Below are 24,965 nucleotides of genomic sequence, written 5' to 3'. Positions count from 1 at the left end.
ATGGCACTTGCTCTGAAAATGCAGTGATATTTTAGCAGCATCATTGTCACATCTGCTAACTGAGGTGTTTTAACTATACCATGCACTTACTGTATATATGCAATTTTAATGAGGCAAAAAAGTCTTGTTGCACATCACTGCTGCATTACCAGATCAATTTTGACATTGATCCACGAAGGAAATTAAAAATGGTGACCAAAATCCTCACCAAAGAGGAAGGATGTAAGTAACATCCTAACGGGGAAGAAAAAAGTAGAAGGCAGAATGAATTCCAGAGCCTGGGCTCCAGCCAGCAGAAGGCATTAGGAATACAGAATTAGGGGATTTGTAGAGCCAGTGAGGATTATACATAAAAGGAAGTACAGAAGCCGAAGAAAGGTTTGAAAAGATATGAGAATCTTCTGGTGTTTCTGTATCAGGAGCCAGTATAATTCAATGAGAACAGAAATGATAGGTGAGTGAACTTTTAAGTATATTATGGAGCAGTCAGCTAAGCTAAGATTGGGCTCCTGTTTGGGGAGATTTGCAACATAGGGGACTAGTCAAAGCAAAAGAGCCAAAAGAAAGGATAAACATGGATGGATCCTTGTTGTAAATGGACCAAGGAAGGCAATGTTAGAAGGCAGGTGTGGAATACGGCAGCCTTGGTGGTGCAGAGATGTGGGGTAGGAAGTTTATCTTGGAACATATCTGTCAAGTGCTCTGAGTTATCATCAAGGAGTGCCCAGGGAGAAGAATTGGGTAGCCTATGCAGTTTGAAGCTTGTGGAAGGCACCAAAGACGCAGGATTTGTCTTATCAATGCTTAATTGGAAGAGATTTCTGGATGGCAAGCAAACTACATGGTATGTTGGTATGTGACTGAGGGCTTGAAGGTGGAGAAAGAGTGCTGGAAGGCAACAGCAGCCACGTGAAAAGTGAAAAGATATCAGTGGAGAGAATGAAAAGTTGGCAGAAACCAAGGACAAGTGAATAAAGGTAAAGGCACAGCACCAGAAAGAGGAACAATTTGAGGTGATTCTCTGCCTAAAATGAACAGATTAAAATAAACCAGGAAAAGAAATAAACACAAGAAATACCAGAAATACATAATAGGGCAAGCAGCATCTGTGGAAAGAGGAACAGAGTTAACAATTCTAGTTGGAGTCCATTTGTCAGAACTTCAACCTGAAATATTAACTGTCTCTTTTTTCAAAGGTGCTGTCTGACTCGCTAAGTGTTTTTACCATTTTCCATTTTTGTTTCAGACTTGTATCACTGCAGTGCCACCTAAATGAGTGTCAAAGAGAAAGATGCTGCAGGCATGTCACAAAGGCTAATAAGAAATAATTTATCACAAGGACACTGATCATTTAGTGCTGTGGCAGAAGTAGAACTCTGTTGGAAAGGGTTCAATGTAGAGCTATGGAAAAGTTGATTCATGGTTTTAGAAAGCCTATTCAAAAACTTTGAAAAGGAAAGAAGAGTTGGAAATATGCAGTAATTAACAGAGCTAGAAGATCTTTTAAAGACAGTATTCATTGCACTGCCAAAGAAACCATGTGCAACAGAGTGTGGACAATGCAGAACAATTAGTTTAATGAGCCACCTCACAAAAATTCTACTTAGAATCATCATGCTCAGAATAAGAAACAAAATTAAACCAGATATCAGCGAAGAACAGTGCGGCTTTGTCGAGGCAAGGGAAAATCAAACGCCACTTATATTCTCAGGAATATTATTGAAAGGTCAATAGAAGTACAACAAGACCTATACTTCTGTTTCATTGACTACACAAAAGCCTTTGACACAGTGAAACACCAAGTCATCATGAAAATGCTTAAAGATATTAATATCGATGGAAAAGATCTAAGAATAATCAGGAATCTCTACTGGCAACAAAGTGCTGCCATATGGATAGACAACGAGATTGGTGAATATCAGCCAATAAAGCGAGGAGTCAGACAGGGTTGTCTTCTATCACCAGACCTGTTCTCCCTGTACAGTGAAAACATCATGAGAACCATACAAGACCTACCTGGAATAAGTATAGGAGGATACAATATCAACAACCTCTGCTATGCGGATGATACAGTACTGATAACGAACAGTGAAGTAAATTTACAGAAACTAGTATCTACCATTAACACAGAGAGCGAAAAACTTGGCCTAACCTTAAACAAAAAGAAAACTGAAGTAATGGTAATATCAAAGTAACCTGATATTCCAAACTGTAGGATCGTATTGGGAAATGAAATCCTGAAACAAGTTCACAACTTCAAGTACCTTGGATCATGGGTAATATCTGATGGCAAATGCAAAACAGACATAAAATCAAGAATAGCAATGGCAAGAACAGCATTTACAGAAATGAGAAACATCCTAACGAACAAGAAAAGAGCCTTAGAACTCTCAGCTGCTACATTCTTCCTATATTGATGTATGGCTGCGAGTCATGGACCGTCACAAATGCAATGGAAAAAAGAATCAATGCAGCAGAGATGTGGTTCCTCAGAAGAATGCTATGCATATCATATACGGACAGGATAACCGACAAAGAAGTTCTACAGAGAACGAAAACAAAACGTACATTACTTTAAAAAAAAATCAGAAAACAGCAATCAAAATTCTTTGGACACATCATGTGAAGAGAGACATTAGAACACTTAGTTACAACTGGAAAGCTGGAAGGAAAAAGAAGCAGAGGCAGGCAGAGAATGAAAATGGTAGATGGAATAACATCATGGTTAGAAACAGGAGAGGCAACAACTACAATTCGCAGGATCAGGGACCATGATGGATGGAGAGACATGATCGCCCACGCCGAACGGCAAGGCACCTGAATGATGAATGAGACGACTGATTCATTCTGCTAATTTACTGTTGATCTTTCATAGCCTAAACAATTTTTGTTTGCGATTAAAATAAAGGTATTTCTTCTCACTTTCTGACAAGTTACAATTGAAGTATGGGTGCAATTTTAAAGTTATTTACTCAGTGAAGTCTTTAATCTCCAGATTTAGCTCTTTACACATTCCACAAAAAAAGTTAGAGTGAAAGTTTATGGATACTCACATCCATTGTCATTTTCTTCCAAAAATAGCTACAAATATGGTGTCATCATCTGCAAGCATGGTTCAAAAGTGAAAAATTGAGGAAACAAGAAAGCTCAAATAAAATAAAACACAGTACCAACATTCATCAGATCAGACTATATCTGAGGAGAAAGAACCAGATTTAGCATTTCAATTTCCTCAGTGCTGGAATCAGTTGGAAATAAAAGTTCTCAGTATGAATGTAGGGGTGGGGAGAGCAGAGGAAACAAAAGGGAAGGCTTGTGAAAGGATAAAGTCTAAGACTGATTGTTTTTAAGCAAAGTTGTGATGGCACCAACTAGTACATGCTAAAGAATTACAAAAAAAATGTGCATGGTAAAAGATGTAAGTGGGAGACAGAGGAAGAAATCAGAAGTTTCATAATGAAAAGCAGATAAAACATGAGATATATTTTGGGACAGCTAATTATCTGGAACTGTTGAGTTCAGTTTTGAGCCTTGAGGACTCTTACATGCTGAGTCTGAACATGATATGATTTGAACTTCAGTGGGACAGTATAAAAGGCTGAAAGCAGAGAAGTTGAAGTTGGAGTGAAATAGGGAATTAAAGTGATAGGACACCAGAAGCTGAGGGTCAATGTTGCAGGCTGAATGGTGGAGTTCTGCATTTAGTTTTCCCAAAGGCAAGGAGACACACTGAGTGCAGTACACTGATAATAAGTACAAGTTCGTCACTGTTGGGCCTGCTGAAATTGCTTGGAGCCTTGAAATGTGAGAAAGGAAGGGGTAAAAAGGTAGTGTTTCTTCTTCTGTGGTCACTTGGGAAGATGCCACTGGTTTTGGAGATGACAGAGTGAGCCAAAATATTCAGGAGGGAAGTATCCATTCAGAATGCAGAAAGGGGAGGGGAAGGCCTGACTGGTGCTGGCATCACTATGAAAGTGTCTGAAATGACAGCAATGAACTGCTGAATGTGCAAAATGGAGGAGTGTAGTGACTAGAGGAAACTATCTTCACCTTATTTTGAGAAGATTGAGGGAGAGGACTGTGCAGAAAACAGGGTAGAGATGTTTGAGGTTCTTTTCAGCTGTAGAATCTGGGAATCTTTGTGGGGAATTAAGAACACTGGTATGGTAAATGACATCATCAGAATACATGCTACAGAGATTGACAGCATGAAATCGAGCCCTTTCAGGAAGCAGAGAAGAAAATATAGCTAAGCTTGTTTTTGGTATCCAAGGCCTTAAAATAATATTGGTCACAAGCCTATCCCTTTGAAATGAAGAAGTACAGGTAATGGGAAGGATCAGAGATTTACCAAGTGAAAATGAATGCTGGGTGAAATTTGGCAATGAAGGTGAAACCTCTTAGTTCTCTGAGAAACTGATGTGCATCCTCTCACTATATTAAAGGCTTGAATAGCGAATTAAGTTTTCTCTCACTGATTTTCAGTGCTGTTTCAGTATTCTCCAACCAGCTCCAACCTTCTTCCTCTTTCGGATCTACATGTTCTGCAGTCACAGCTTTCCTGGTGTAATTTCAACCTTCCACATTCACCTTAGCCAATGGACAAAAAAAAAGATACAGGATAATCAAGAATCAAATGACTGAAGGAGGTTATTCATTGAACTGTTTGCTATAGCCTTGGCTGGGGGCAAGGTGAATTTGCACCTTTAGTATGAACAGATTTTTATACAAAGAACCTCAATGTGCAAATAGTGTGTCTCTTTACAACAAAACTGCAACTTACATGTGACTTTTTTAAAAATCTCTTACAGGATTTTATTGTGACTGTGGTCTTCTCATTCTTGTGGCTTGTGGGATCATCGGCTTGGGCAAAAGGACTCTCTGATGTCAAGGTTGCTACGGATCCTGATGAAGTGCTTTTGCTAATGTCAGCTTGCAAACAGCAAGGCAATAAATGCTTACCTGTTAGAGACCCTGCAATGTCAGGGTTAAACACGTCTGTTGTGAGTAGAACAATGTTATTAACATTTTTAACGTAAAGAGGAGGCTGCTTTAATGAGGGAACATAATGGTCTTTAATGTTCAGTGCTGCAGACAGCAAAGTGAATACCTATTCCTGTAATCTCCTAATCTCTGGTGTACCATAGGAGAAGCAGAACAAGAATGTAACTAGCTGTTAATTTTGCACAACAGTTTGTGGTTTTGCAGAGAACTATACTGTCAAAACTCTGGCAGCAAATGTCAAGAATTTCAAAGTTCGAAACTTCAAAGTAAATTTATTATCATATATGACCATAAGATACAAGAGCAGAATTGGGCTATTTGGCCCTTCGAGTCTGCTCTGTCATTGCATCATGGCTAATCCAATTTTCCTCTCAGCCCCAATCTCTTGCCTTCTCCCCGTATCCCTTCATTCCTTGACCAGTCAAGAACCTATCAACCTCTGCTTTAAGTATACATAAAGATTTGGCCTCCACAGCTGCCTGTGACAAAGAAATTCAGATTCACCACTCCTTGACTAAAGAAATTCCTCCTCCTCTCCATTCTAAATAGACACCTCTCTATTCTGAGACTGTGTCCTCTGGTCTTAGACTCTCCCACCATAGAAAGCATCATTGCCACATCAACTCTATCAAAGCCTTTCACCTTTAGATAGGTTTCAATGGAGTCACCCCTCATTCTTCAGAATTCTGGTGAATACAGGCAGAGAGCCAAAGACCCTTCATATGACAAGCCATTCAATCCTGGAATCATTTTTGTGAACCTCCTTTGAACCTTCTCGAGTTTCTTCACATTCTTTCTAGGATAAGGTGCCCAAATCTGCTCACAATATTCCAAGAGAGGTCTCATCAGAGCTTTATAAAATCTCAGCTTTACAGTCTTGTTTTTATATTCTAATCCTCTTGAGATTAATGTTAACATTTCATTTGCCTTCCTCACCACAGACTCAACCTGAAAATTAACTTTTGGGTAACCCTGCACAAGAACTCCCAAAACCTTTTGCACCACAGTTTTTTTGTATTTTCTCTCCATTTAGAAAATAGTCAACCTTTTCAATTCTCCACCAAAGTACATGACCAGGCACTTCCCGACTGTGTACTCCATCTGCCAGTTCTTTGTCCATTCTCCTACTCTGTCTAAGTCCCTCTGTAGCCTCTCTACTTCCTCAAAACTACCTGCCCATCCACCTATCTTCATATCATTCGCAAACTTTGCAACAAGGTCATCAATTCCATCGTCTAAATCATTGACATCTAATGCAAAAAGAATCGGTCCCACACAGACATCTGTGGAACACAACTAGTCACTGGCAGGCAACCAGAAAAGACTGCCTTTATTCCTCCACTTTTCCTCCTGCCAATCAGTCACTGGTTTATCCATGTTAGATTCTTTCCTGTAACAGCATGGGGTCATAACTTGTCAAGCAGCCTCATGTGTGGCACCTTGTCAAAGGCTTTCTGAAAATCCAAGAACACAGCATCAACCAATTATCTTTTGTCTATTCTGCTTGTTATTTCTTCAAAGAATTCCAGCAGGTTTGTCTGGCAAGACAAATGCCTTGAGGAAACCATGCCGAGTATGGTCTATTTTATCATGTGCCTCCAAGTACCCTGAGACCTCATCCTCAATCATCGACTCCAACATCTTCCCAACCACTGAAGTCAGTCTAACTGGCCTACAGTATCCTTTCTTCTGCCTCTCTCCCTTTTTGATGAGTGGAGTGACACTTATTTCCAGTCTTCTGGAACCATTCCAGAATCTAGTGATTCTTGAAAGGTCATTACTTACGTCTCACAAACTCTTCAGCCACCTTTTTCAGAACCCTGACATGTACACCATATGGTCCAGGTGACTAATCTACCTTCAGACCTTTCAATTTACCAAGAACTTTTTTCTGGTTATGGTAACTTCACACACTTGACACCTGGAACTTCCATCGTACTGCTAGTGTCTTCCACAGTGAGGACTGATGCAAAATACTTATTTAGTTCCTCTGCTATTTTATTGACTCGCATTACTACCTCTCCAGCATCATTTTCCAACTGTCCAATATCGACTCTCGCCTCTCTTTTACTCTTCATCTGAAGAAACTTTTGGTATCATCTTTAACATTATGGGCTAGCTTACTTCTTAATGACTTCTCTAGTTGCCTTCTGTTGGTTTTTAAAAGCCCCTAACTTCCCAGCTTTTTTTGCTCTATTATATGCCCTCTCTTTGGTTTTTATGTTGGCTTTGACTTCTGTTGTTAGCCACATTTGTATCATCATGCCTTTAGAAACTTCTTCCTCTTTGGGATGTATATCCTCTGCCTTCTAAGTTGCTTCCAGAAATTCCAGCCATTACTGTTCTGCCGTCATCCCTGCCAGTGTTCTTTTCCAATCAGTTCTGGCCAGCTCCTCTCTTATGCCTCTGTAATTCCCTTTACTCCACTGCAATACTGATAAGAAGACTTCAGCTTCTCCTTCTCAGATTGCAGTGTGAGTTCAATCATCTTATGATATCTTGCCCCTAAGGGTTTTTTTTTACCTTAAGCTCTCTGAACAATTCTGATTCATTGCACAACACCCAATCCAGAATAGCTGATCCCTTACTGGGCTCAACCACGAGCTGCTCTAAAAAGCCATCTTGTAGGCACTCTAGAAATTCCCCCTTTTGGAATCCAGCTTCAACCTGATTTTCCCAATTTACTTGCATATTGAAATCCCCCATGACTATTCTAACATTGCCCTTTTGGTGTGCATTTTCTATCTGCTTTTGTAATTTATAGGCCTTGTCCTTTCTACTGTTTGATGATCTGTATACAACTCCATCAGGATCTCTTTACTTTTGCAGTTCCTTAGCTCTATCCACCTTCAACACCTTCCGACCCTATGTTACCTCTTTCTAATGATTTGATTTCATTTTTTACCAACAGAGTAACACTGCCCCTCTTCCTTCCTGCCTGGCCTTTCAATACAATGTGTATCCTTGGACATTAAACTCCCAGCGATAATCTTCTTTTGGCCATGAATCAATGAAGCGTACAACATCATAACTGCCAGTCTGCATCTGTGCTGCAAATTCATCTGCCTTATTCTGTATACTGAGCACCACTTTCTGTCCTGTACTCACCCTTTTTGATTTTGTCCACCTTTTATGTTGCAATTCATCCTGTTGACTGCAATTTTGCCCTGACAGCTAGGGGGAAGCTCACAAAAAGACAGAGTTCAACTGGGAGGTACTGAAAACTTCCGATGTCCTTATTGGCCGCTGGTGAAAGCTCTTTTTCACTGTAGCGACACACTGCTGCTTTTTTTTACCCGGGCAGTAGATCTGATTGAAGTCCCCTCCCCTCAAAACTTCCCATATCCATACACAACGTTGAGATTCGTTTTCTTGCAGGCATTTACAGGAAAACCTAAATACAATACAATTTTAAGAAAAACTATAAATAAACAGGCAAATACTGACAAACTGCTGTGCAAAAGAAGACAAATTGCAAATAAAAATAATGCGGAGAACATGAGTTGTAAAGAGCCCTTGAAAGTAAGTCTGTAGATCATAATATTATTTCAGAGCAAACGTGAATGAAGTTTCCAGACGAATTCAGGAGATTGATGGTTGTAGGATAATAACTGTTCCTTAACCTGGTAGGTGGGACCCAAGGCTTCTGTACCTCCTTCCCTATAGTAGTAATGAGAAGAGGGCGCGGCCTGGATAGTGAGGTTCTTTGATGGGTGCTGCTTTCTTGTGGCAGCACTCCACATAAATGTACTCAGTGCTGGGCAGAGATACGTCTCTGATAGAATGGGGTGTATCCACCACTTACTGTAGCTTTTATGTTCCACGGCATTGGTGCTTCCATACCAGACTGTGGTGCAACAAGTTAGGATATTCTCCAGTGTATCTATAGAAGATTGTCAAAGATCTACAGGACTTGCATATATGTTTGCTGTCAGGAAAGAGAAGAACAATAAACTCCCAAGTGGATGGATAATGCATTTAAATGGGAAACATTTTTACAGCATGGAACTACAATTAATCATTAATAATTTCTCATCTGATAAGATTGTTCATAAACTGAAAAGACTCCAAATTCTGCAAGACTTGTTCTAGGATAGTGTTCAAAGATGTCCCATTGTACCAGCAATATCATGATCGTCAGTGGGAAGGCATTGCTTGAGCAAGGACCAAGTGAGTTCAGTTCAATAATCTTCCTGGTCATGGATACTCACCCAATGCCCTTTCCTAGTGAGAAGTGTGCTATTGTCTCCTTATTCCTGAAGTGCTGACACTGATCAGTAAAATTTTCCAAACTTTACTTGCTGTTTAACAATCTGCCACCTGTGATGGTGTTGGGCTGACTGTCCACAAAGCCCTTAACTCAAAAGAATATTTTTAAGTCCTGTCCGATATAGGTATCTACAGATACTATGTCATTAGATGGAAATATCTCCTGTGTGGTAGGGAGGGGGAGCTCACCACTCAAGCATTGGATATTGGCAGCTGGACCGTGTTGCAGAGACTGGACAGGGTGGTAAGCTAGTCCTTGAAGAGTAGGTAGATACAGTATCCATCACAGTCCTCCTTCCATCAAGAGCAGAAACGTCAAGCACTGTGTCTTGATAGTTTAGTCTGATCAAACAACTGCTTTCTTGAAAGAGAAATATTTGTCTTGGTGACAACCTTGGATGCAATTTCAAGAAACCCTGAGTGCATAACATCACAAAATGCTGCAGTTTCAAAAATCATTAGAAACCACTTTATTCACTTAAATTCAAACAGCACTACCTTGATCAAATATCTTATGGGATGATATTAGAATAAAAACACTGTGTTCTCTACTCATTAACAGAGCTAATATCTTACAAGTTCAGAAGCTGAGAACAGATCAGAATATTGAATTAATGTGATTGTGAGGCACATCTTTGCTGCATTTAAATACTGTTGATATCATTGTTCAGCAGGAAGACTATTCACATGAATTTGTTTAAAAGGCTTTGGGAGAAGCTAATACACAGCAACTGCATTGCCTTTATTTCAGATTGTATTATTTTAAATTCATACAGCTCCCAAAGTCTATTATTGCAAATTATAGTTAAATTGATTTTTAATTGCTGTCAAAATTGATATATTCTCCAACAAAATATATATTTCAAATTCCAGTACAATAACCTGAGAAATCCCTTTACTGTGCAAAAAAAACTGACAAACTCAATATCAGTCAATCAAAAACAACTCTTTCCTGTTGCAATGTCCCATCATGTACAATTTATATATTTTTTGGAATAAATAACATTATTGGTTTGCAATGATAGGCAATATTAAATAATAAGCTGGAAAATGGAAAGAGAACACAAGGAAAATCTGATGGAAAAATGACAAGTTGAAGAAGCAGAGAAAGAAGACAGGAGACTATATGAATTTGCACTCAGTAAGAAATAGACTTCAGATCCATTGTGCAATTGTGTGAAATCTGCTTTCCTTTACCACTTATGGTATCAATTTATGAAAGTCAAAGGAACAGGATGGGCCCACTGAGATGCACAAGGGGAGTGATATTTTGTGTGGGAAGCCTGCAGGCTCTTACAAGTGCTAAGTCTCCTTTCTGCCCTGCTGGAGTTAAGGGGCAGCTTCTTGCATAAAGGCAATCAAATATGCCGTTTGAGGAGTGGGTTTGACAGAGGTTTGCAAGTGGGAGTGGGTGGGTGGGGATTGATGCAGAAGATCCTTGGGCAGTAAGCATCCAGGCTCCTCCTGCTGACACAAACCCTAGTGGTCTTGATTGGCTGTAGTGGTAACACCTCCAGACAAATGCACTTATGAAGCACAATTGACATGATATTGCATTCTAAGGCACTCCATCAAATCAAGATCTGATGATAGCTATATGAGGAGGTATTAACATTGGCATAAAAAAAAGCTTGGATAACATAAACAGGCTGCTTAAAGTGATGGAGAAGTGGATGGAATTTGAAAATAAAGCTGAAAACGATCTGTTCGTTGGTGAACATCCCCACTTCTGACATAGTAAGGGAAGGTACTGATGAACACAGTGAAGGTGGATGGGATAGGTACTGCTCCAAGCACCTCCTTCAATTTCGTTCCTGGGCTGGGGTGAGTTACCTCCATCTGACAAACCAAGTTATTTAATACAAAGTATGACTCTGTTATTGGAGTGTTAGCCCCTTCTTCGGTTCCACCAAGGCACTTTGAAGCCTTACTGCCAAATGCTGCCGTGTTAATGGAGACAGTATTTTTTACTTTACCTTCAGTAGTCAGGTCTGGAGCTGAAGGCAAAGCTGCTTCATAAACAAATTACTGGCAGATTTTACTTGGGTGGCCACAGAAATAATCATGATGGTTTGGAAAACAAAGATGAGAATTTTAAACTGAGCAGTAGCTAGACCAGGGCTCAAGTTGATCCCCAGGAACTGGGGTGATAGGAGAAAAGGGTTTACACCAGTTAGGGGGTGCTGAGGATTATAAACAGTTGAAATTTAGGCTAGCTGGAGGAGCAGACAACCCCAGGGGTAGGCAGTTATGGCTGAAGGTCATAAACTGAAGCAGTGGTTCAGACATGATAATGTGGAGATGAAGATAAGTGGTCTCAGTGAAGGATCAGATCAGAAACACCTTTCAGGCTTTGTAAGAGCATCAGACTGCAAACAAGGAATCAGATGGAGTTGATAGCTAGGGAACCAAGTTCCAAGCAAACACACAAGAATACTGGTCTTCTCAATACTTACATGGAAGAAATTTATGCTCTTCTTCAACTGTTAATCAGTTAATAAGATGTACATCTGACTTGGGCAGGTGGAAATTAATAAAGACTGGACATCTTGGCCCAAAACATCAACTGTTTATTCATTTCCATAGATGCTGCTTGGCCAGGTGAGTTCCTCCAGTATTTTGTGTGTGTTGCCTGGTTTTCCAGCATCTTCAGATTTTCTCATGTTTGTGACTCAGGCAGTCCACAGAAGTGAGTCCACAGCCATGAAGCCAGTCATAGCCAATCCAGAAGCCCGTTAGTTGCAGGCCCCAGCCTCAGATCAGCACAGAGACTCGTAAATCTCATGAGCACCCTGACCTCCAGCCCCAACACCCTGACCTTTTCAATCTGGCCCGGTGCTTAAATCAGCCAATCAACAGGTTGTTCCTTGTTGTTAGTGCTGGGCCCTGCTGCTTCAATACGCTCTCAGGCCCAGGACCTATCAAAGCGACCTGTAACCGAATTTATATCTTGCTCAGAAAAAAAAAATCAAGGAAAGGAACACCAATATTTTCATAGAAAAATCTCAGGACCTTATCCTTGGAATTTAAAAAAAAATAGGTCATAACATTCTCAATGCTGTATATTTTTGTTTTAATTCCATTCATTAATGTATATAAAATTAATCCTTCTTAGCATAGAGCATTCATTTCTAGGTTTACTTAACATGACAAAGCTAGACTCCTGAGCATGGGATTTGTGAATTATGCTTCTTTTGCTAAGGAATAAACATAGAAACATAGAAAATAGGTGCAGGAGTAGGCCATTCGGCCCTTCGAGCCTGCACCGCCATTTATTATGATCATGGCTGATCATCCAACTCAGAACCCCGCCCCAGCCTTCCCTCCATACCCCCTGACCCCCGTAGCCACAAGGGCCATATCTAACTCCCTCTTAAACATAGCCAATGAACTGGCCTCAACAGTTTGCTGTGGCAGAGAATTCCACAGATTCACCACTCTCTGTGTGAAGAAGTTTTTCCTAATCTCGGTCCTAAAAGGCTTCCCCTCTATCCTCAAACTGTGACCCCTCGTTCTGGACTTCCCCAACATCGGGAACAATCTTCCTGCATCTAGCCTGTCCAATCCCTTTAGGATCTTATACGTTTCAATCAGATCCCCCCTCAATCTTCTAAATTCCAACGAGTACAAGCCCAGTTCATCCAGTCTTTCTTCATATGAAAGTCCTGCCATCCCAGGAATCAATCTGGTGAACCTTCTTTGTACTCCCTCTATGGCAAAGATGTCTTTCCTCAGATTAGGGGACCAAAACTGCACACAATACTCCAGGTGTGGTCTCACCAAGGCCTTGTACAACTGCAGTAGTACCTCCCTGCTCCTGTACTTGAATCCTCTCGCTATAAATGCCAGCATACCATTCGTCTTTTTCACCGCCTGCTGTACCTGCATGCCCACTTTCAATGACTGGTGTATAATGACATCCAGGTCTCGTTGCACCTCCCCTTTTCCTAATCGGCCACCATTCAGATAATAATCTGTTTTCCTATTTTTGCCACCAAAGTGGATAACTTCACATTTATCCACATTAAATTGCATCTGCCATGAGTTTGCCCACTCACCCAACCTATCCAAGTCACCCTGCATCCTCTTAGCATCCTCCTCACTGCTAACACTGCCACCCAGCTTCGTGTCATCCGCAAACTTGGAGATGCTGCATTTAATTCCCTCATCCAAGTCATTAATATATATTGTAAACAACTGGGGTCCCAGCACTGAGCCTTGCGGTACCCCACTAGTCACCGCCTGCCATTCTGAAAAGGTCCCGTTTATTCCCACTCTTTGCTTCCTGTCTGCTAACCAATTCTCCACCCACACCAATACCTTACCCCCAATACCGTGTGCTTTAAGTTTGCACACTAATCTCCTGTGTGGGACCTTGTCAAAAGCCTTTTGAAAATCCAAATATACCACATCCACTGGTTCTCCCCTATCCACTCTACTAGTTACATCCTCAAAAAATTCTATGAGATTCGTCAGACATGATTTTCCTTTCACAAATCCATGCTGACTTTGTCCGATCATTTCACCGCTTTCCAAATGTGCTGTTATCACATCCTTGATAACTGACTCCAGCAGTTTCCCCACCACCGACGTTAGGCTAACCGGTCTATAATTCCCCGGTTTCTCTCTCCCTCCTTTTTTAAAAAGTGGGGTTACATTAGCCACCCTCCAATCCTCAGGAACTAGTCCAGAATCTAACGAGTTTTGAAAAATTATCACTAATGCATCCACTATTTCTTGGGCTACTTCCTTAAGCACTCTAGGATGCAGACCATCTGGCCCTGGGGATTTATCTGCCTTCAATCCCTTCAATTTACCTAACACCACTTCCCTACTAACATGTATTTCACTCAGTTCCTCCATCTCACTGGACCCTCTGTCCTTTACTATTTCTGGAAGATTATTTATGTCCTCCTTAGTGAAGACAGAACCAAAGTAATTATTCAATTGGTCTGCCATGTCCTTGCTCCCCATAATCAATTCACCTGTTTCTGTCTGCAGGGGACCAACATTTGTCTTTACCAGTCTTTTCCTTTTTACATATCTATAAAAGCTTTTACAGTCCGTTTTTATGTTCTCTGCCAGTTTTCTCTCATAATCTTTTTTCCCCTTCCTAATTAAGCCCTTTGTCCTCCTCTGCTGAACTCTGAATTTCTCCCAGTCCTCAGGTGAGCCACTTTCTCTGGCTAATTTGTATGCTACTTCTTTGGAATTGATACTATCCCTAATTTCTCTTGTCAGCCACGGGTGCACTACCTTCCTTGATTTATTCTTTTGCCAAACTGCGATGAACAATTGTTGTAGTTCATCCATGCAACCTTTAAATGCTTGCCATTGCATATCCACCGTCAATCCTTTAAGTATCATTTGCCAGTCTATCTTAGCTAATTCACGTCTCATACCTTCAAAGTTACCCCTCTTTAAGTTCAGAACCTTTGTTTCTGAATTAACTATGTCACTCTCCATATTAATGAAGAATTCCACCATATTATGGTCACTCTTACCCAAGGGGCCTCTCACGACAAGATCGCTAATTAACCCTTCCTCATTGCTCAAAACCCAGTCCAGAATAGCCTGCTCTCTAGTTGGTTCCTCGACATGTTGGTTCAAAAAACCATCCCGCATACATTCCAAGAAATCCTCTTCCTCAGCACCTTTACCAATTTGGTTCACCCAGTCTACATGTAGATTGAAGTCACCCATTATAATTGCTGTTCCTTTATTGCACACATTTCTAATTTCCTGTTTAATACCATCTCCGACCTCACTACTACTGTTAGGTGGCCTGTACACAACTCCCACCAGCGTCTTCTGCCCCTTAGTGTTACGCAGCTCTACCCATATCGATTCCACATCTTCCCGGCTTATGTCCTTCCTTTCTATTGCGTTAATCTCTTCTTTAACCAGCAACGCCACCCCACCTCCCCTTCCTTCATGTCTATCCCTCCTGAATATTGAATATCCCTGAACGTTGAGCTCCCATCCCTGGTCACCCTGGAGCCATGTCTCTGTGATCCCAACTATATCATAATCATTAATAACAATCTGCACTTTCAATTCATCCACCTTAATACGAATGCTCCTTGCATTGACACATAAAGCCTTCAGGCGCTCTTTTACAACTCTCTTAGCCCTTGTACAATTATGTTGAAAAGTGGCCCTTTTTAATGCTTGCCCTGGATTTGTCGGCCTGCCACTTTTACTTTTCTCCTTTGTACTTTTTGCTTCTACGCTCACTTTACGCCCCTCTGTCTCTCTGCACTGGTTCCCATCCCTCTGTTGTGAACTAACCTCCTCACGCCTAGCCTCTTTAATTTGATCCCCACCCCCCAACCATTCTAGTTTAAAGTCACCTCAGTAGCCCCCGCTAATCTAAAGATGACCAGTAACAGAATACAGTATATATTTTTCTCTAAAAAGCATTCATTTCAACAATTTCCATGCCTCTACGTTTGGTGCCCAAAATTAAGCTTGCATTTTTGACAGAATAACAAGACAACTAGAATGCAATGTTGGGATGTGGTGAAAATGTTAATAAGTAATTACTTGTTGGTTCAGTTCCTAAAGATAATTATGCTGAGAGCTAAAATTATATTTGTCACTTCAACTTGTTAAATAGTATGATAAATTGTTTTAAAGGTCACATAACACCTACAGTATGTACATACCAGGAGTAATTTCTAAAGACATAACTGTTTTCCTGCTGATCTGCATTTTTTGGTTGTCTTGCAAGGTCTGATTTTGTTGATGGCATAATAATAGCAATTACAGGTGGTGGAGCTCTTCAGACTCACTTGAAATCACGAATGTACACTGTGAACGATGACTGGTTGGTTCTCCAAATAATTATTTATGCTTTATGGACTTTTTTTCCCCCAGCAATATGTTTTAGAATGCTAAGAAAGATTTAGTATTTATTAAATTAGTAATAAAAAAGAGGAATTATTTCTATGTAAGTATGTTTTGAAACGCAGTTGCATAATTCTGTAGTTTGGGTAAATTTTGGTGACATGAATTTTTAAAGTTTTTTGGACACTAATACAAAACGAATGATGCAGTGATGGCTGTCCATTGCAATTTCTTCCCAACATTCAAGTCATTGTAATGGAACCAAATACTGAAGGGAGAACAAATAATAATAATACTATATTGATCCCGAGTGGGAAATTCTTTTGTTACAGCAGCAACATTTGAAAACACACTTAGCAGTGTGCTTAACAAATAATAAATGCACAATAATAATCGTGTTAAAATAGTAATAATATAAACACAGTGTACCAATGTGCAACAATAATGTACAAAATTATAAAGCAGAGACTACTGCACTATGATGTGTGCTCTCCTGTCGCACAGAGATGAACTGTTGTATATGCCTATTGCATTTAGTAGGAAAGATTTTCTCCAACGATCCTTGTGACAGTGGAGCTGAATGAGTCTTTCTGAAAAGGTTCTTCTCTGCTTATTCGTGGAGAGGATGTGCCAGATTGTCCATAATGAATAACGGTTTGTTTAGTGACCTCCTCTCCACCACTAATTCAAAAGAGTGCTCTGATGCTTATTTACCCTCAGCACTGAAAGCCAAATTACACTCCTATTTAAATTCTTCATGCTGTGCCTGAAGTTCTTAATAAATTCACCATCAATCAGCATAAGCTTGATTATCAAATTACAGATTCACCACTTTCACCTTTACAGTGCTGACACTTTGAGGATTTCATCAGGACCAGCAGAGTGAGGTAGTACCAGAGCACTTTAAAACAACTTTCTTACAGGTCCGTCACCGTTACTTCATAATTGTAGTTTTGTTTGCATCACAAACATAGTTTCAGCTCCTCCCCATCAGCTCTAAAATGTTCCACTTTGTTCCTCCCACTTACTTCAACTGTATTCACAACTATGATAATTATGATACAAAAAATATTCATAATGGAAACTGAATGCTTTATTGTTTCCACAGGTGTTTGGATTTCTTAACTTTATTCTGTGGGCTGGCAATATTTGGTTTGTGTTCAAGGAGACTGGTTGGCACACATCTAGTCAACGGCACACTCAAAGCACCATGGAAAAGCAGCCAGCCTCAAGTGGATTCAACCAATCTTACAACCAAGGGTCAGGCGATCAAGAAAGCTATGGTCAAACTGGTGGATACAACCAACAGAGCTATGGACAGCAGGCAGGTTTTGGCCAACAAGCCTCCTATGGCCAGATTGGAGGATACAGTCAGGGTGGCTACAGCCAGCATCCTCCAACTTCTTTTACCAATCAAATGTAACCTGCTCCAGGTGTAACTTTTATGTGCTCTTGTCTGAGATCTTCATAGTACAACGTTTTCAGTTTGAGTTGATTGACAAAATGGCATTGAGTATTGCTGTAATATTGGTAATGAGAAATATCAGTAGAAAGTGGCAGTAATTTCAAATGTTTGTTAATAATGGTGTCCACGTGTTCAAATGTGGTGATTAAAGTATTGATGGTTACCATAAGTAAATTCTGCTTTACAAAATACCTCTGTGGTGATTGTCTTTTTTTCATGTTGTACTGAAATGGTAAAATCTGTTAAATAGTTGAAATGCACAAAGTGTGATTTGCTTGTACACTGTTTGTTCCTGCCGTCTGTAGTAGATTCTCCCTAAGCAGACAGAGATAAAACTGACTTAATCCTTTTGCACTTGGGTGAGAAGTAACTGTTAAAATACTGCATTGTATTTCAAAATAGGTTATGCATGGAGTTACTGTACCTTTTCCACTCTGTGGCCTACTTTGATGTGGTGATACTTAAGAGCACCTTACGTGATGTCAGTAGAACAAATATGTTTACACTAGAATGAAGTTTACCTTTGTAAGTCTGCTTTTAATGAATGCATTTTGTTCAAAAGTCTTTATATGTTTGAATGTAAAAGATATTTTGATTATTTATCTGTAAAGATTTGTATATGTGATTATTTTCAGCATGCAAGTGTGTATTTATAATATCTTCTACTTCACTGCAGTGGTTAAAAAAACTGCATCAGACAATCCTAAAGTATTGAAAGATCTTTATTAAGGAAAATGCTTAATTTTTATGAATAGAAGTACAACCAGCTTGCAACTTGCCACAGCTATTTCTCCCAGTTAATCCATGGTACAGTCAGTCATGTAGCTGCCTGCAATGTTGTGTCACTATGTTCGCACACTAATGAAACAGTGGTTGTAGAAATATTGGATTTATATGTGTGTAAAACAGCTAATATATTACGCTAGATCTTTTGGCATTAGCTACGGATATTAAAGCACAAAGCAACTATTGTTCCTTCCAGTCTTTCTAACATTTAGTTCTGTGGTATTGTGCTAATGATTGAAAAGTATGTGTGTTAATGTATTCAAAGTAATTTCTAGCATATGTGACCAAAACGATTGACCAGGCAATGTAAACCAGTAGATATATCTCTAAAACCAGTTGCATGATTTACACAGTGCAGTCTTAATAATCTATATGTCATAACAACCCACATAGTGTGTTTCTTGCCAGATTCTAATGGGCCATGTTTGCTGTCAAAACAATAGTGGAGTTACTAATGGTGCTCGAAATTATTTACACGAAGATGCTACAGCAACTTTAAATGAGGGGCAAATTTACATTTGAAACAAAAATATTTCAAACTGAGATGTGATGCTTCAAAGTTAACACTGGGGGAAAGATGTACACATTTGAAATGCATTGTAGGTCAGAGCATTGCATTTATGCAAGCTAAACATACTGACAGAAGTCACTTCATCTCCACTATAATCTAAGCCCCCTTTTAACAATAAGGTATTAATTAGTCTCACCATCATCCCCATCACCTCTATTTCCATTCCTCTGTAATTTATTCAGGTTTTGATTGTTTTCAAGATAATTTAGCATTTTTTTTTGTACCTGACTTTAGTTGAAATCAATTGCATTAATTTCCATTTCAGTCATAAATCTCCAGATTTAGAAGATGCATCTTTCTTGTCCTGTTCAGTCAGGTACTCGATACTTTATATCACTTTTTGCAGTCATATCAGCTCACACGTTCAGTAATTTGTTACACATTAAACTTAAGGACTTAAAGAGTAACTCTACTCTCTAGAGCGAAGTACAGCAAGGCTTACATATGGTAAATAGAAAGACCAATGTCCTTATGTACAGCACTTAAAATCAGGATGTGTGGACTTGAAGCATGAGCAAAAGGATCAGAGGAATAACGAGGAAAACATTTCCAAAGCCAGGGAAGGGCGTGGCACTCACTGATGCACCTTCAATTACTCCAAAAGACTGAGGTAGGGTAAATACTGAAAGGCTTTTATTTGCAGTAAAATATGACTTCCAGCATGCTGAGTGTCTGCCCCTGGACTGAGGGGAGGGGCACGGCGAAATCACCTTTATTCAGGGATCTGTGGGAGGAGCCACAGGGGCAGTCAGCAAAGGGGCGTGTCCAGACAGGTAACCCAGTTACAACATATATATATATGGTTTACCACACTCACCATCTGCAAAAATGATACAGGCAGAAATCTACAGGGTGACAGGTTAAGGTTTAGAAGGTGGGTTCAGATTAGAATTTCGTTTTGCAACTGGTTCCTCCACATTGGTTTGAACAGCCTCCTGTGTTTTAGGTTTTCCATGATTCTAATGTTTTGATTTTATATCAAATTAATTATTTTATCATCATCAGAATATTGAACCTTCTTCTAAAGGAGAGTGTTGTACTCTACCCAGACCAAAGTTGCCTAAAATAAATCAGAATTTTCATTGTTGCATTATTAGTTTTAATTACATTTTAAAAACCAATAATATACAAGTATTTGGCTGATTTTTAAACATTAATTTACAGCTTCATACAAAAATTTAAATTGAAATGACAATTTTTGTGTTGCTCTCATCAAAACCTTTGGATACAGTTCTTTAAAAAAGCTGAACTGTGTAGTTGTCTAATGCTTAATATCGATGTATAGCAACAATATTATTGTTTGATATTCATTGTATCTGGATATGATTCCTTTGTTACAAGTACAGTACATTGTGATTTCCATTTTAAAATATCAAATTAAAGTGCAATACTGCATTCCAATGAAAGTATTTGGCTTGTTATTTGCACTGGCTGCTATGAAAAATAATTGAAAATTGTGTTGAGAATATGGTGGCCTATGGTGAAGAGTGAAATTAAAGCAAAACTAAGGCACATGGGTAGCATAGTGGTTAATGCAATGTTTTTACAGCTCAGGCATTCCGGAGTTTGGAGTTCAATTCCGGCGCTCATTGTAAGGAGTTTGTACGTTCTCCCTGTGAGTGCGTGGGTGCTCCAGTTTCCTCCCACAGTCCAAAGGCATACTATTTAGTGAGTTAATTGGACATTGTAAATTAGCCTGTGATTAGGCTAGTGTTAAATAGGTGGGTTGCTGGGCAATGCAGCCTGTTTGGTATTCGATCTCTGAATAAATAAAACAACAAATGTTGGAAATCTCCAATAAAAAAAAGAAAATGATGGAAACATTCAGTAGGTTAAGCAGCATCTGTAGAAACAGTTAACAGTTCAGGTCAAAGATCTGTTATGTTTGTTCTTAATAGAGGCAAACAACATAGGTAAAAATGCTGGAACATATTTGTTATTTACAGGATATCCCAGTAATGGCTTTTGCTCAACATGAGCATGTGCAACCAGCTCACTAATGTCACTTCCAGTTCCAGGTGAACAGCCCGCATTGCACATTGGGATCTGCAGTTCTTTATTATGCACACACATAGTGACACATCTTCCTCCTTTAAAGAAAACAAATACAATACTATATCCTCATAAACTTTCAAGAAATAATAATCCTTTCCAACAAAGATATTTGCATTAACTTCAATTGTAATGAGCAAATACAGTCCCTTATTCACTCATCAGCTCTCAATCAGGTTCTTAAGTGGTTTGATGATCCTTTTTGGTCTGCTATTTGTCTCCACTGATGTATTGTTAATACTAATGTCTTTCTGAGAACTCTGATCTACATGTTCATTTCTTTCACATCTTTCTACCATGTTCCTATCTGTCCACCTTTGTTCTTGTTCTTGCTGACTGACCATAATTCACTCCACATGCCTCATAATGGAGCCCTGGAATGCATCCATGTGATCAGTGAGTCTGTGCACAAGTTCCAACTGATTCTGTCTCAATTCGCAGAGCTCCTTCTGTTGGAAGCATATCATAGATAGCAACTCCTCCTTTTGGTTTGTGTTGACCTGGTGCTGTTGTTCTGACCTTGGGGTCATTGTAGTCAATCCATCTTCCTTTTAGTTCTTCCTCTTCAACTTCAGAGAGGATTGTGGAGATATTTTTGATTTTCACTCTTTAACTGGAAGTCGATGAGAGGCAGATCTTGATCCAAAGCTGCATGTTGTGGAAGCAAGACCGGTGATTCTTCATCATGATGCTGGTGTAGATGGTACGGATGCCTATGGAAAGTGGCATTTTTGTGCTTCTCTTGCGTAGCCTCTTTGGATTTCTCATGAATGTTGTTACAAGTTTCTCGAGTTGCATCAGGTAAATATCCAAGCCTCTCAAAGATATCTGCGTACTTTTCCTTGAGCGTTGTGTGCTCCTCTTTGATTTGTGAAGCCATTAGAAGCACTCTTTCCACCAGACCCAGCTTTTCACATGCACTCAGAGCCAATGTTCCTTCTAAATTGTGTGCGTGCACGCATACAGCTTTTGCTACTAGTGCACAAAGGAATTTAAGCTGTGCACAAAAGGTTGTCACCCTCTACCTCGTTGGCATGTTAAGTATATGCCATGATCGTACACAATTACATTTCCTTTTATGGTGTTGACAATGTGGAGCTTGCAATGATTTGTCTGCAGATTTTAGAATTGGCTTATTTATACTGTTTTCATTGAAGAAATTATTGATTCACTATGTCAAACTCCAAATAAAGAAGCAAAGCTGCTGCTACACTAAAAGCTCATGAGGTCAGAAATGTGCAGCTATGAGAAACATTTATGTCCAATACAGAAACTGTATTGTCTCAATGCAAAAGTTGCTGGAGAAGTTTCAAGTGGGAAGAAGTGGGGTGGTATTTGGAAACTTGGCCTTTTAAGGCATCATTTAGCAAGCGAATCACATATGGACAGTATGTAAAAGCTCTGGCAAAAAACACCTTCATTATCCGCTACAGGCCTGCAGCATATGTTCTGTGAGAAGTGCAGATGAATGAGAGCAAAAATGATCAAACCCAGAGGAGATCAAAGTTCTAATTGACAGTGCTTTGCTAGCTATTAAAATGAATACCTCTCTATATAAAATTCAATGTGCGCATATTGTTGTCACTGAGCAACAAACTGCACAGCACAAGTTTTTTTCACACTCTGGTCATTACAAATTAAAGGGAACATTGCTCAGAACTAATATCGGCTGTACTGTCTTATCTATAATTAATAGCTGTGCATTTAGGTGCTTCCCCTTGTGCTTGAAGATCACTATACCGCCCCCTTTTACTGTATTGTTCTCTCCAGTATAGCCTGTCACTTTTAACTTAACTGGGTAAATCTTGCTCTTTACTTGGGGAGTCTTGTAATCATCCATGGACAACAGATTCACCTGGGCATCAGTGTCAAGCTTGAATGGAATGACTGTCTCATTCACAGTCACTGGAACATTCATTCAGTTTTACCAGCACCAGCAGTCTGTATCTACAAAGGCTTCCTCCATTTCCTCAGCAACAGCATGTACCTTTCTCTTGGTAGACCCTGCTTTGCAAAAAGATACTTCTTCCCACACTTATTGCAGGACTTTCCATAAGCAGGACACAATTGTTTGGACATGCCAACCTCCATAATTGCTGCATTTGCTGTTTGAACCTATCTCCTTGCTTTGCTGTTGCTTTGGGAAATGTCTTGTGCTCTGTTCCTTTGTTTTCATAGCATGAACTGTTGTTCCTGCCCCATGCATTTCCTTAGCTCATGATCATGTGGTCTCCACTGCCCTACGCATAGCCACAGCTTTTTGCAGCATTAAATCTTTTTCATGGAGCAGGCTTTCTCTATGTCCATTATCTGGGATTCCACAAACTATTTTGTCTCTAACTCGTGAGTCTCTCAGATCTCCAAACTCATAGGACTTACTCACTGTGTGAAGCTCAGCTAAATATTGGTCAAGATCTTGTTTCTGGTCACAAGAAACTAACATATCTTTAAAATGTGTTGTTTTTACTTGGGCCAAAATACTCAACAAATTTTGTCTTCAGTGTGTCCAATCTAAAGTCTGTCCCATCAATTTGAAAACTGTTAGGGATGTCCAAAGTATCTTCACCAATTACATGTAGAAAGATAGACGCTTTCAAATGTCCATCAGCCCCACCAGCGCTGCTCACTGCCAACTAAGTAATGATTTGCTGTTTGAAGTGTTTCCTGTTATCAGTAAACTGCATAGGTGAGGGAAGACTTAGGTTATCTATTATGGGGATTTTCGGCATCTCACTCCTTAATCGCTTGGTGAACCTCTGGAACATTGTGGTGTGTCACCACTCTGGCCACTGACCACAATTTTTTTTCTTTTTTCTTCCTGTCAGAAGTAGCATCTCTTTCTTAGTCGGTAACGATATTCATTTACGCTCCCTGTTTGGACCTCATGCCAACTTCTGACAGCATGTTATATTTGTTCTTAATAAAGACAAACAGCATGGGTAAAAATGCTAGCACATATTTATTATTTACAGGACACTTCAGTAACGGTTTCTGCTCAAAATGAGCGCATGCAACCAGCTGGCCAATGTCACCTCTGCTTCCAGGTGAACCACCCACATTGCACACTGGGAAGGATCATAGTAACATAAGACCCTTCTTCAGAGCTCATCAGCACTGGGTCCCTGTAACAGAACAGTATTAGACCCCGCCTCCCAATGAATTATATCCCTCCATATGTTCCTTGCTTTTTCCCAACCCCAACCACTATCCTTTGGATATGTCAAGAGTGACCACTACAATGCTGTTTTCAGTGAAGATGGTCTAGACGTCAACTCCAATGTCTTAGAATATTAATATTTGCAAAAAGAAGGAGTTTTTTTTTTACCTGGATAGGTCCCTCTGTTTTTCTTATTGATTCTACTTGTCTCTTGGTGATTTTACAGAGGGATTGAAATATATAAGATATTAATGAATCTGGTGAACCTTTATTCCAATTCTTCTATCTCTATACAGTATACCCTTCCTCAAGTGGAGAGATCAGACTAGTAGACAATTTTCTAGATATGCTGTCAGGGATGTGATGTATCATTGGACCAAGATGTCTGTGTTCCTAAACCCAACTTATCTTACAGAAAAGACTAATTTATCATTTGTCTTCATCGTTGTCTGTATTAATTACAAGGACACAGAAGGTCCTTGAAAACACTGATACTTTTAAAATCTCTCACATTGTAAAGATACTTGACTTTTTTTCTATGTGGGAGATTAAGTATTTATGCAGAAGATAGTTATGGTAGTTATGATTCGAACCTCAGCAAGTGTAATATTTGGGGAAAAAAAGCAGAATTAATAGGATAAACACTTGTGGGTAAGAGCAAAAGAATCAGACTAATTATTCCACCAGGAGCCAGCAGGTACTTGATAGGCAGAGTGGCACCTTCCCACACAGCAATAACTCCATAATTCCCTGGTATGATATTCCTGATTCCTGTATCATTCCTTGAACTTTGGAAGCTAACTTGGTTTCTC

General features: G+C 39.6%; 1 protein-coding gene across 4 annotated transcripts in view; it reads left to right on the top strand.

The window, feature by feature from the left end:
- Positions 1 to 20,350, top strand: part of synpra (synaptoporin a) — a 338,192-nt gene extending 317,842 nt beyond the window's left edge. For all 4 annotated transcript variants that reach the window (XM_063067973.1, XM_063067974.1, XM_063067975.1 and 1 more), the window contains 2 exons: positions 4,812 to 5,003; positions 17,231 to 20,350. In XM_063067973.1, the coding sequence (XP_062924043.1) occupies positions 4,812 to 5,003; positions 17,231 to 17,545 (507 nt within the window). In that variant the 3' untranslated portion in view covers positions 17,546 to 20,350. The remainder of the gene's footprint in view (positions 1 to 4,811; positions 5,004 to 17,230) is intronic.
- The last annotated feature ends 4,615 nt before the right edge of the window (positions 20,351 to 24,965 follow it).

The sequence above is a fragment of the Mobula hypostoma genome, chromosome 15 (assembly GCF_963921235.1).
Source record: "Mobula hypostoma chromosome 15, sMobHyp1.1, whole genome shotgun sequence".
Taxonomy (NCBI): domain Eukaryota; kingdom Metazoa; phylum Chordata; class Chondrichthyes; order Myliobatiformes; family Myliobatidae; genus Mobula; species Mobula hypostoma.
The sequence above is the reverse complement of the archived record's forward strand: the minus strand, read 5'-3'. Positions and strand labels throughout refer to the sequence as shown.